General features: G+C 42.2%; 1 protein-coding gene across 3 annotated transcripts in view; it reads left to right on the top strand.

Moving 5' to 3' along the window:
• Positions 1–217: 217 nt before the first annotated feature.
• Positions 218–13,345, top strand: part of GMDS (GDP-mannose 4,6-dehydratase) — a 406,491-nt gene continuing 393,363 nt past the window's right edge. Inside the window, exon 1 of one of the 3 annotated variants that reach the window (XM_064426280.1) lies at positions 218–508. In XM_064426280.1, coding sequence (XP_064282350.1) covers positions 380–508 — 129 coding nt within the window. In that variant the 5' untranslated portion in view covers positions 218–379. Of the gene's footprint in view, positions 509–1,295; positions 1,424–2,425; positions 2,447–13,345 lie in introns of those variants that run through there. The other 2 variants (XM_064426290.1, XM_064426297.1) reach the window with 2 other exon arrangements.

Here is a 13,345-nt window from a genome sequence, read left to right as displayed (position 1 = left end):
GCCACGCCCCTCCCCGCCCGCTCTCAGCCAATCACCGCGCCAGCTTTCGGCCCCGGCGCATCTCCCGCCCCTTTAGGGGAGCGCCGGGGCTCCTGATTGGCTGCGGGGTCGGGCCGCGCGGCGGGAGCGGCGCCGAGCGCGGGGCGCGCTCCCGGGCAGCGCGGCGGGAGCGCGCCTGCGGGGGGCTGCACCTGCGGCCGCCGCGGGGCGGGGGCGGGCGGCGAGCGCGGAAATGCCGCGGCCGGGGCAGCGCAGGTAACCCGGGTGCCGGCAGGCATCCTCCCCTCCGTGCCCGCCCCCAGCGAGGGAGCCTCGCCCCGGCGGCCGCGCCTCCGCTCCGGGATACGTCCGCACCTGGGACGCGCCCGCCGCCAGGAGGATGGCACAGCCCGCGGTGGAGGAGACGAGTGGCTGCGCCGCTGCTGCTGCTGCTGCTGCTGCACCGGGAGACGACGGCGAGGAGATGAACGGCAGGAAGGTGGCTCTGATCACCGGCATCACCGGGCAGGTAACGGCGGGGGCTCTCCTCGTTCGCGTGCCCTGCCGGCGGCGCAGGGAGAGGGGATGGGATGGGGTGGGAAGGAGCCCGAGGCGCCCGCGGGCAGCCGTGGCTGGGGCCGTGGGGGGCTCGGCGTGGGTCTGCCCGGCGCCTTCGCTCCCGGGCCCCGGGGCACATCCCCGCGGGTGCCTTCCCAGCCCGGCGCCCGCTTCCCTTCCCCGCTGGTGCCGCCGGTTCCGCGCCCGGCTGGAGCTCCGTCCGCCAGCCCCCGGCTGGGTCAGAGGCGGCCAGACCACCTCGTGGGTAGGACTTGTCTGCCCCGCGGGTCTGTAGTGCTCTTCAGCTGGTGTGAGCGAGATGGGGTGCAGTGCTTTTTTTTGTCTCGTGTCTGGACTGTCTTGTAGTAGTCTGTAGCAGGAATTCATGAGAAGTCAGCTAAACCTGAGCAGGGATGAGGTGTGAAGTGAGCATCGCTGAAAAAGGAGCAGCACCTAGGAAAGACAGCACAAGGACCCAGTGCTGGGACTCTTCATCCCGACAATCTGCAGTGGGGAAGGTACCAGAGCAGGCCGGTGTTGGTTGCATCCTGATCAGGCTTGTCACTCACAAGGGGTGCTTGTCACTTGCCACTGTGACACACTGGGCAGCCATGCATTTACAGTCAGTACCTGCTTCTGTGTGTGTGTGATTCATACTGAAGCCTGAATGGATGACAAAAGCGTTTCCCCAGGCCACCTGTTTTGTATTTGTGTACGTTCATTGCAATCTCCAATTTTTTTGGCTATATTACTCATAGGGATAATGATCCTCTCAGAGTCCTGGTGCTTTGAGCAGAAGGTGCAGGAGAAAGATGGCATGGAAAGAGAAAGAAATCACAATCTCCCTTGGAGCAACTTCTCCATGATGAAAAAAGATATGATGGTGGTGAGTTTTAACCTGGTGAGGTGTGCAGGAGGGTTGATATGTGCACTTTGTGGCTTGTGCTGCTGCACTTCCAGTAGGCAGCTGGGATAGTTTGATGGACTGTTTGTGCACACAGAGATCTGCATTGCTCTGTCTTTGCTGGCAAGTGGGTGCTAAATGAAAAGTTGTCCTGGACATGCTTACTCATATTTGAGGAACATCTTATTTGCAATGTAGATACCTCCCACTACCTGGAAAAATTTGCTCTCCTTCCGCATTGCTTATCTCCAGGAACATGCTGGTACTGAATGACTTCTGCTTGGAGGGTGTATCTCCTGTGATTGGTATAATTTGTTAAGTAAGTAATGTACAGTAGCCATTAAGGCTCATTTTAGAATCCCAGTGGAACAGCATTTTTTCTTTATGGCTTGCATTTAGTCAGTGACAGCTTCATACATGGAAGAACTTCTTCCCCTTCAACTGTGACTTGTTCTGGTGTATTTGCAGATCCCCTGTGAGGTGCTGGTGTGGATTGCTGAGAAGTCCATGAGCACTGTGAAAAAGTACATGTCAAAACAAACATGTTGCTCTTTTACCCTGAGACAGTCAATGCTGTCTCTCTTTTTATTTTATAGTGGAAGAACCAGTGGGCTCTTTGGGAGGGAGTAAATCCAGAGACTAGCTTTTCGTCTGCAGTCTGGGAGAACCTGCACTGTGCTTTGAACATTCACCTGCTACTTGTGTTTCACCTCATTATGCCTGGTCATGTGTGTTCTTGCCACACTTTTTGGTCCACACTCTTCTCATGGGTTAGCAGCTGTCTGCCAAGAGCAGGTTGGGGAGAACCCTCCAAGGAGCTGTCTGACAAGGAGATGTAACTATGTCTGAGAAAGGCAAAAACTAGTGATCTCTGTGTACTAACATTTTTGCTTGATGTTTATTTCTAGCAAGGGCACAGTCAGAGCTTTCCCAAGGACTCCTTTGGTGCTGTGTGAAAAGTCTTCCAGGTTGTTGGCAGAAGTGCATTTCTCTTCATCAATGATAGTAAGTTAGAGGCCTGTAGCTACAATACCACAATTCTTTCAGTACTGTGTTGTCTATATTACTTTGTTTGTTTTCAAAGCAGCTCATCCTTCTTAGCTTAACTTTTGACAGGCATATTATTTATCATTGGAACATGTGGAGAACCAGAGCTAGGAAAGGCCTTTGTAGTTCTCCATAATTCTGAGACCTGCTGCCAGGATTTCTGGGCCATCTATTTTCTTAGATAAAGTTTAAAGAAAGTAATGTACTACTTGTTCCTTACCCCTCTTTGAAGAGGCTCACCCAGAAATGGGAGATTTGGATTTTGTTTCCTGTGTGAGAAAGGGAGACTTGCATCTCCCTGTCCTTGAAGAAACAGTGCTATGTGTTTTTAAACTTAGTTACCATGTGTGAAATGTACAAATATGCTGAAGTGGAAGCTGGAGCTCAGGCTTTGTCTCTCCCGGGCAATTATTTTAACAACTGTACTAAAGAGTATTGGCCTGTTTCAAATTCTTCCTTTAACTGGTGCTCTTTCAAGGTGGGAGATCAAGGCTTGGATCTCTTCAGACTGAAGGTGGTACAGAATGGAATTGGATGGCAAACTCCCCTTATTGAAACTGTGCCCTTTCTGCTACAGCAAAAAGCGAGCTGGCGCAGTTGCATTGTATAAGGAACCTGCTTTTGTTTGTGTGTGGCCACTGTACTCTGAGAGTGTTTGCTGAAGTAATGCCCTGTAGGGCCTGGCACATAAGGATAGGTGAAAGATAAGTATTGAGCTCGATGCGGACCACGACAGTTTTGGGCATGTTTTGGGAATTTGTGGGGTAGGGCTTTTGTTGTTAGAGTACAAATGGGCCAAGTGAGGTGCTGCTTGAACTGGAACAGCCCTTCCTGAGTTGAGATGATGCCACAGCAAGTGTGCTTAATCATATCAAACAGCTCATTATTTTTCAGAACTTCTGTGTAACCATGAACATGTGGATTGTTCACCTTTTCCACTGACAAAAGCTGGGGTTTTCTTTCTAGGATGGAGAAAGAGTTGAGCTCGGACAGTTATACGTTGATAATGGAGCAATTGACTGATGATGCAGCTTTTAACTGAAACATAACATAGAGATATGGCACAACTGAAACTTCTGATTAATGGACTTTTAGTGGGGTTCATGAGACTTTACAGCATGCCAGAGAAGGATGGGCTGTCTGCACAAGTTCTTCTGTTTAGTGAGACACTGGAGGCACATGCCATTTGCCAGCTTAACTTCACCTGTTAATGAAATCAGTTCAGGTGACTTGCATTTCTTCTAGATAGAAGACGTTAGAGGACAGGTAGGTGCAAGGGTGAATGTGTTACTGATAAGGAGGTGAGTTTGACCTCTGGCCAAATAACAGGAGGAATTTGCTGCATGCATGGTGAAGCCACAAAGGAGAGCACATTTCATAATTCCATGATCAGGACTTAAATGGCATTCTGGCTCCAAGGGCTGAGCCTTAGTTTCTATTAAATCAAAGCAGATGTATCAACCTCTACAAATTCTGCATTCACCCTTGGAGTTATAGTGAAATCAGTATCATTCTAGCACTTGCATTGCTGATAAGAGACTCTAAGCACGTAGGCAGTAGTGTTATATACTCCTTTTGCAGTATTGAGATTTCTCTTATCTTTCTCACACCACAGCAGTGGGACGAACCACATTTCACTGTTTTGCTAAAATGACTTCCAGAGTGAGGCAGTTGGTGTGGTTAGATGGATGAAACATTTCTGAAGTGTCATGTGGGTATTGGTCTGCTGGTAGACTACTTGTGAGTAATGCATAGCACTTTTTTCTTCATTTAAAGAGAAGTATTTTAAATGAAACAGGTCTCTTGTATATAAGTGAAAATACTTCTTTTTTTAAAAAAAATCTCAAACAGCTTGAATTTAACAGTGTTTTCACAATGCAAAATAAACGTGTTGGACTTTTCAAACCTTGGTAACTTGAAGAGTTACTCTGTAAAAATGGAAGTTTTGAATCAAATACTAGTATTGCTAACAACATAATTCTAGTTAAGCAAACGTGGCTTGTTGCTTATACCAGGAAGCTACCAAAACAGTACACTTTTAAAGCATTGTTTCCTGGAGCTTGTTACTAAATATCTGTTAAAATTGCACTTAAATATATATTCAGAATGTCTGATTGTACTGAAGTCAGTCTGATTGTCTTTCTTATACTGATACTTGTGGAAGTATTTAGATATTTGACTTCTTGGAAAAGTACCAAGAAATCATCTGTCTGAGCCTAACTATGAGGTTATATGTTGATGTTCTACGTTTCCCAATTTGCCCCTGGATTTTGAGCATCAAATTATATTTATCTTCACCTGGTGCTTTTCTAGGAGAGGCAGCAAGGTAGACCAAGGTAGTTCAGCGGGCACTTCAAAGCTCGGTTTAGTATGAAGCAATGCATTGGAGCTCAGTGTCAGTACATGCCCTGAGGCTATTGCAAACGGCGGATGAAGGGAGCAGTGGTGTCTGCCTTGTGAGAGTTCTTACAGCAGCAGTACTAGCCTCAGCCTCTGCCTTCCTTTGCCTGCAGTTCTGTCAAATACATTTGCTTCTATTTGGCAAAACTTAAGGCAGCAACCTCAGAGCTTTCAACCAAGCCTGAGGAGAGCTTAAAGAGTTGGGTCTGCCTCTGTCCTTTGTCTCGGAAGTTCAGTTGCTTAGAGCCTTTGCTGTTCCCCTAACACACCCAACCCTTACACATGTGTACTGCAAGTTTCATGCCACAGTTACAGTTCACAGTTGGAGAAAGATTAACTGTATCAAGAGGGGGAAAAAAAAGAAGATACTGAGAAAGCAAGATTTGCTGTTGTAAATTGAGGTCAAGTTGTTTGGTTTTTAAAAAATTTGTCTGTTGAGGTGAAACTGAGCAAGACAGACTCAGTGGGGCAAAGTACAGTAATAACAAAATATGAGTCATTGCTTAGTATTAAAAAAAACTGAAATGAGTAGCTGGTTTGTAGTCATATACTATAAAACTCTTTGGTACTCTGTGGCTAAAATAAAATAAATGTTACTTGGAGAAGAGGAAACAGTTAAACAATATTTATGAAAGCTTCTTTCAGTATTGTGATCAAACTGTGAAGTGGGAATCTGTGTCACTGGAGAACATGTATATACTTGAAAAACACAGGTAGAGAAACATTATAGCCTGTTGTACCAGAGACAGGATGTTGGTTTGCCAGGAGAAGGATAAAATCAGAGGGATTGGTTTTTCACAATGAAATAGGAGGAGAATCTTTGCTGAAACTGGCTAAAGGTAAATATTAGCATTGCTGCCATTTCATTAAAACAAATAGTCTTAGTTTCTGAGTAAAGCTAAATATTAGTATTGCTTCCTGTTCATTTAAACAAATATTGTCTTGTTTGAAGCCAAGTACTCAATTTCAGTTTCTAAGCAGTCAAGGGATGTCTTGAGTGAGGAGTTCATGTGCATTGAACATCCTTATCATAGTTTGAGGATGCAGAGATATAGGAACACTGAATTTGGCCACAAACTTAAATGAAAGAAACTCATTTTAAACATGGGAGGGTGTGTGGATTTTTTGGAGTGGCTTTTATTTGACTGGTTTATTTTAAATGATGTGGGTGTCAAGCGCAGAAGAAACTGACTATAGAAGGTGAGTGTCTGTCCCTGGAGGTACCCAAACCAAATTGGACATGTTGCACTTGTTGACCCTGTCTTCAGCAGGGATCTTGAACTGCACAGAGGTCCCTTTCAATATAAGGTTGTATGATATTATGACCACTACACAGGATTGGAAGTGGAACCACCTGCAGTTTGTGACAAGATGGCATAAGGGGCTTATTGAAAATAATTTGCAGCAAATGAGTAGCGGCTCTGGCAGGAAACTAAACTTTCCTAAAATATAATTCCAGGTATTTTCCCTTTACAGGATATAAATGAGAAGTGCTGCTATTGATTGTCACGCAAAACTCTTGAGAAAAAGGTATTTTTCTGAGTAATGTAGTATAACAAATACTGAAATGGCAGACTAGAATATTTTCTGAAAACAGAGACCCTATTTATGCAAAGATGCCTGACTTTTGATTGCCTTGACTCCCTTTTGGAAAGAGGAGGGCTATTAGATAGACTAACTCAAATTCTGCATTGATAGCCATCTGTAAATACACAGTTAAATGCTTTACTCTTTCATACGGTTTATACTCTACACCAGTATGTGCAGATTGACAGGGCTTTTGTCTTCTTCTAGGACTGGGAGTCCAGGACTTTGGTTCCTCTCTGTGCCTGCCTGGGGGTAGCCCATCTCTATTCCATTGCCTTTCAGAATAATGCAGTTAGTGATGGCATTTGAACATAAGTTACCTGGAAGATATTCACAACAAAAACTATTACTGGTACAGGATTAGTTCATGTGTGCCTTTATTTATTAACTTCCTTTTTTTTCTTTCCACCTTTGCACAGCTTTGCTCAGTGTTTGTGACTGCCAGTGAAGTCTGTTGTTTAGCTGCTTACAGGAGAGGGAAGTTCTGGTAGCCTGGCTCAGCCAGCAGACTTTCAATTCAAGGACCAGTGCAGGCAGTCCGATTCCTTGTGTTTGAACATTATGTATGCAGGATGTGGATCGAAAAAGATTGAGAACAACCAGTGAATCATAAGGTACTGTATGCTGTGATGTGTACCTGCTGTGAACATGTTCCAGGAAAAAGAAAATACTGAAGTTCATGTTGATGGTGCTGAGGTATGAAACAGATCTACTCATGGTGACCAAATAGGGTTTGGGAAGATGAGTTCTGCCAGGCAACATTTCTCATGACATCTGATGCTGTGGTTAGAGGGCTATTTGACATTACTGCCTGGACAGTCCAGGGGAACAGAATACCCCATTGCCAGCAGCATGCAGCTTGTTTAATCTTTAATTGTTTTGGGATTTTTAAATTTAATTTAGACTGGTGATTGCCGGCATAGACAGAACCTTTAGTTCTTTATTTTCTAAAGTTTTAAAGAGCTAGAGCCTCCTCTTCTCCATGTACCTACAGCCAATCCAATCTGAATAGTGAACTCTTGTAAAAATCTTTTCTATGTGACTTGATCTTCTACCACTAAATTTTGGTCTTTTTTTTTTCCCCTCTGATTATCTCTTTCAGATCCTTTTGTCTGTTGAGCTTTCTGCACAAGGGAGTTGCTTTCTTAGAAAATAGATAGCTATGCAGAAGGGCAAGGAAAAATGGAGTACTTGAACCTGCTGATGGCCTATGTGAGAAACACATCAAAAGCTACCACTGTGATCCCTCTAAATAATAAATAAAAGGTTGAATAAAAGGCTTTTCAGTGCAGTTGTGATACTGGTGTTCATCGTAGTGGTGCTTCCTGTTGCTCAAAACAGGACACCTTGTCTTTGACGAGTACCAAGTCTGGGTTTCTTTGGACTTGCCTATGCTTTCATTCAGTCTGGGAGGCAGGAAGTACTTTCTTTCTCTTGGCAATTCCTAGCAACCTTATCCCAACTTCTTCAGACTTCTGGGTCTGGAGTAGAGTCCTGATTAAGTGACTGTTCTTACAAGCTTGTCAGCTCGGTTTCTCCTACACTGTCGCAGCACAATTCAGGCTTATTTTGGAAAGCACCGCTTCCTTGAAGCACTGAGTGGATGACGGCACAAGAGCAAGGCGGCAGCGTGGTCGATGTCCAGCTTCCTCTTCCACAGGTGTATGTTCTCTCTTGCTCTAAATCTCTTCTTGCTACTTTGGTTGCTTTGTAGCCAAGGAAGCAAAATAAAAAGATTTTCTTTCCCTTTAATATTTTTGTCACCTCCTGCCTCTTTCATATGAATGCACTGGTTGTTTTTTCAGAACCTCAGCTAAGGAATTCCTTTGGGTCGTATGTGTGTGATCTGGAGGATGCAGTTATGTCCAAATCTTTCAGTTAAGCAAAACCATAGAAGGTGAGGTGAAAGAGTGGAATTCTCTCCAGTTTCCTGTTCCTATTACTGGCTTGTTCCTTTTGAGGGTGTTCACAGGCTTTACAACCTAAATCCACAATGAAGCTTTTGTAAAGCCTGCCAAACAAATTGATCTGAACTGGCTTATCTTTTGTCACCTGTGCTTTTCACATGTGTTAAGCAACTGAACTTCCTCATATGCAACTTGAATGTTGTAACACTTTTAATTTAGTCACAAATACCCACAAATCAGTATACCCAAGGCAGGCTTCCTTCTTCAGGAGTATTTCTTGTTAGTTTGTTTTTTTTTCTTAACGGGAAATATGATTTTTTCCTTGTAACTCAGTGTCATTTGACAGTAAGCAAAGTAAGTGTAAAAACACATCCATTGACTTTTATATGGCTGTTGTTAGTTCAGTGATAAGTGCCATTGAAGGCATTAGATACTGTGTACCCTGAGACAACTCCAGTTTGATGAATAATTTTCATAGTGCAGTCAAAGTTACTTGTGATATTATCAGCTGCTTCATTGCAATGCTCAGCTGAGCACACTGGTCCAACAGGCATGTCAGCTACAAAGAGATGCTTGCCTTGGATGTGGAATGCCATGCATCTTGAACTATTGCAAGGAGTATCCAAGTAGATAAACCAGCTTGTGCTGCATTTGCTGAGCTTGAACACCTTTGAAATAACAGGAAAATTTATGCTTGTTCTAGAAAAATCTGGCTAACCACTAAGTGTAGCAAGATATAGTAAAATTTTCTGCAGGGCTTTGCTTCAGGTGCCATTTGACCAATTTACTGCTGCTTGGAAATTCTTCTCAAAGAAGAGTTCCTGCAGCCTGTGTGGTGAATTCTAATGCAGAAGGAAAAAATTATACCATGTTAGTGTCTAGGTGAGCACTTTTGCTGTAATGAGAAGATGCCTTGTTTCTGCTGCATATCTGACACTTGCACAGCTGTTGAAGAGGTGCCTCCTGGCTCTTGATAAATGGTAACTGGCTCTCTCAGGTAAATGGTAACTGTTTCTTTGTATTCAGAGGCAGTCTGAGATAGCATGTCACCAAACTGCAAAGGAAGCCTTAAACCACCCAACCCAGAAAAAGGTAGATAGTTTTTTTTATTTGTATCCTAGGATGTCTGAAGCTGTGCCAGAAGTACACTGAAGACATTTACCACTTTATGAATGGAAATAAGCCTTTCCCAAGGTGTATAGATTGTGTTTTATTTTCTGCAAGACATATATACCAAAGTCAAGAAGGAAATACTTCTGACTGCTCCTATACATTTTTTTTTCCTTTTTTTTTCTGAGTTTTATGTTTCTGACTTGATATGCTGCAGTCCCTTCTGTTTTACTCTAAGTCTTTCTATAAACTTCTGCTGGTGCTATTCTGGAACTGGGTAGCAATATCTGACTGTTTAGGTTGCAATTTGTCAAATTATAGGCATGCTGTCAGGAATGTAGTTATTTTGTTTATTTTTTTTTCCCTAGCATTTGCTTGGTCCATGAAGAATCTCTTCAGATGCATTAGCAATGGGTGGCTTCATCAGTGATGCTGGTGATGACCCATAGCTTCCTCTAAATTGAGATTCCTCTGTTGAAAGGATAAGAAACAGACACCATATCTTTGGCTGCTGATTGTTGTCCTTGCTTTTTTTAGCACTGATACCCTCTCTAAGAGCATAAACATTACTGTGGAGCATGTTTGGTTTTGAAAGATGAAATTTCTGGGTATACTGTCTGGATTTCATACAACTAAATAATTGTGGTTTTGATGTCAGTGTAATTCTTTCCATGATTACACAGTAATAGTCTGTCAATGTATTCCTGGCAAAACTTAGCATGCTGTTTGCCTCTGAAGTTAAATACTATTAAAATACTACAAGATAAACAGTACGAAAGGGATACAGAACTCCTCAAGCCTGCATGCAAAATACTGTACTCTTCCATCTTTTAGGTATCTCTGGTGTTTTAGGTATCCATCTGCTCCATGGGAATGCTTAAAAAGGTGCAGCTGAGAAGCTTGTTTGTGGCTGTTACTGGTCAAGCATTGCCCTGCTGGAGTCCAAGCCTGGTCTTTGTGAGCAGAACTTCACAGCCTCTTGTCTGAAAAGTGGTTTTGAAATTATAATGGAAGCCGATCCAGAATCTCGCTGGTCTTTGAAAAAGCAGTGGGGACTCTGTGGCTGTAGATCTGCAGGCTCAGTAAAATATGTAATTTTATTTTTGAAGGCAAAATAAAGCTGGAGAATTATTCTGATATGTGAAGGCAAGAAAGTTATAAAGACTAAGAGCTAAACTTTGCTTTATGCCCTTGCTAGTCCATTTTAGGAAAACAGTCATATTTGCAGCTGATCTGAGACTGAAAAATTATAACTGTGTGGTTTTGCTTCATGTTTTTTATTTCTTGTGGTCATCTGGTATACATTCTATGTTCTTATTGCAGCACTTGATATAGTTGAATATATAGTGTAACTGTGTAAGTTCTTTTTCTGCATTTTTCAGTGAGATTTTTTTTTTTACTAATTTGAGAGATTTTCATTATTCAAGAATAAAATAAGAATCTTAAGACTGACTGAAAATACACTGGCTGTATTTTCATTGGTATTATCATTGTGTTTTCACACAATTGATGCTGGATCACTGTTTAATAATGTATAGAAGCCATCTTTGTAGAAATGCATTATTATGCTGCTATTTTTGATTTGTGAAGTCTGGCTGGAATTTCAAATAATTTCATTGCCTGTAGCTTTACTGGTTTAAACATTAGGAGAGATGAGATTATTCTTAAAATTAGAGAGTAACTCAAATGGGAAAATATTGATCGGTAATTCCTTTTAGAGTACAATTCCGCTTTGTCACGTGCATACTCTTGGTTTTCCTCATATTAAAGGATCTCACATCTGTCTGCTGTCTTGATCAGCTGAAAACAGGTGCCACATAGACTTGGCAAATTGAAAGCAAATTCAAGACTGCAGAAATTCCCTAATGATGCCATGGTTTTGATTTTGATAAGAGAACTGCAAAATGATGGTTTCAGTTATTTTTAGAAGACATGAAGGTGTGTAAAGCAGGAAATAAGAGTGTGCACATGCATTTGAAATACATTAACTGACGGGGAAGCTGTGTAACAAGTACCTGCAGTGGTGGACAAAGAGCTTACTCTTGATACTGGTTATGTAGGCTGAGTTTCTCAGAATTACTTAGTGTGACTTCAAAATGTGACAGTGAACTTCCACTAATTAGTCGAATCCAATTAATTTCCTTTATATATGCAGGTGTTGCTGGTGACGGATTCTGTCATCTTAGCTGGGAACCTTCTTGCTTAACTGTTTCAACACCTGAGCAGGTTGTCTAGGCAGCTGTTTCAGTGAGTGAGAGCCCAGACTTGTTTAAGCAAATGCAGGTGCCTACTTAGGCTTATAGCCAATACAATTCACAGCACCTGGCTTCCCTAGCTGCTCTCGTGAGTGTGAAAGGTGCTTAGGGTGGCTACCTGATGGGACTTACACTTTTATTGTCCTGAGTAGCACCTCATCTTGCAATGAGGAAGCATTTATTTTATACAAAGCACTTTGCAGGATAAACAAAGGCGATGGAATTTGGTTACTGAAATTGTTTTTTTCTAGTAAAAAAATCATATTGCACAGTAAATGTGTTTATATGCAATTAAAGATGTGGAGTCTAAGTACTTTTACAGGTACTGTAAGGTAGCTGCTTTGGAGTTAATCTGAAGAGGAACAGTGCTTCCAAACCCGTTTGCCTCCTGAGCATTCTCTGGACAGCCTCTCTATTTCTGATCCTCTTTGTGTTTTCAGGGATTGACCAGTGTGTTTAATTTTTCACTTTGCCTGATATCACTAATGTCTTATGTTGCTTTCATGTGTGTACCATGGCTTTGATGTTAAACCAAGTTTCTAGGCAGACATTGAGTGGTTTTGCTTCCAAAAAGTTTTGGAGAGTTGGTTATTGGCTCATGGAGAGTGTGGTACTTGGCTGTGTAAGTGACTGTCCATCTTCCCCTTGTAAAACCTCCCTGTGTTTACTCACAAATGTTGGCAGCTGCTGTATTGTCTCTGTGTGTTGAAGGGCAGGAGAGGGCCAGCTCATAGCCCTGGATGGTAAGACCACAGAAAGTGATTCTTTTGAAGGAAGTAAAAGCCCACAATCCTAGTGAGGGTCTGTGATCTTGTGAGCCATTCAGTAAGCTGAGTGAAATGTCCCCTGTTTCATCCAGACCAGTTCTTGACATTTCAGTGCTGGTGGCTTTGAAGATTTATTTTTTTTTTAGTTGCTTTCACTAAGAAATAATACTCTCACTTATGAAAGTGGCATTTGCTAGTTATTTGACTTTGTGTGTATGTGTGTTCAGCTTTCCCTCTCATATGTTCGAGATTGAGAGAAAGATGAAGAAGGGGAAAGTTTATAAATCTACACAATTTATCTTTAAGTGTTTCAAGTTCCACGTGTTCTTCTGATTGTCTCAATAAGGAGGCTTTGTTTTAATGTGGGGAAAAAGAGAAAAAAATGTAGGAAAGGTCAGGATGAAAACAACTTTGTTTCTATCTTTACAGCAGGACTGTGTTGCCTTTGTCTTTATGCTGATGGAGGAAACATAGCTCATAGTTTGTATATGAATGTGTGTGGGAATCAGACTGTTAAAATTCAGTGTTTAATTAAATTATTTTATTATTGCAATTAAGAGATATTACTACTTTTCCATACTGAGGCAGTCAAGGGTGTTAGCCTTCTAAGTTAATCTGTAATGTTTTTTTTGTAATTTAAACTTAATAGCAAAATAGAATAAAATTTGGAGTGCTGGCAGTGCCTGAAGCATCAAAACACAGTGTGAAGAAGTTTCTTTTGGGTTATGGTCACATTCTGTTTAGGGTTTAACTCTGTTTTTGTTTAAAAGAAGGTTTTATTTTATTGCAGGGCTTTGAGTAGTACATACCCTAAGATATGTTTGAAATACT

The sequence above is a fragment of the Passer domesticus genome, chromosome 1, assembly GCF_036417665.1.
Source record: "Passer domesticus isolate bPasDom1 chromosome 1, bPasDom1.hap1, whole genome shotgun sequence".
Taxonomy (NCBI): domain Eukaryota; kingdom Metazoa; phylum Chordata; class Aves; order Passeriformes; family Passeridae; genus Passer; species Passer domesticus.
This window is presented reverse-complemented; position numbering and strand designations above follow the sequence as displayed.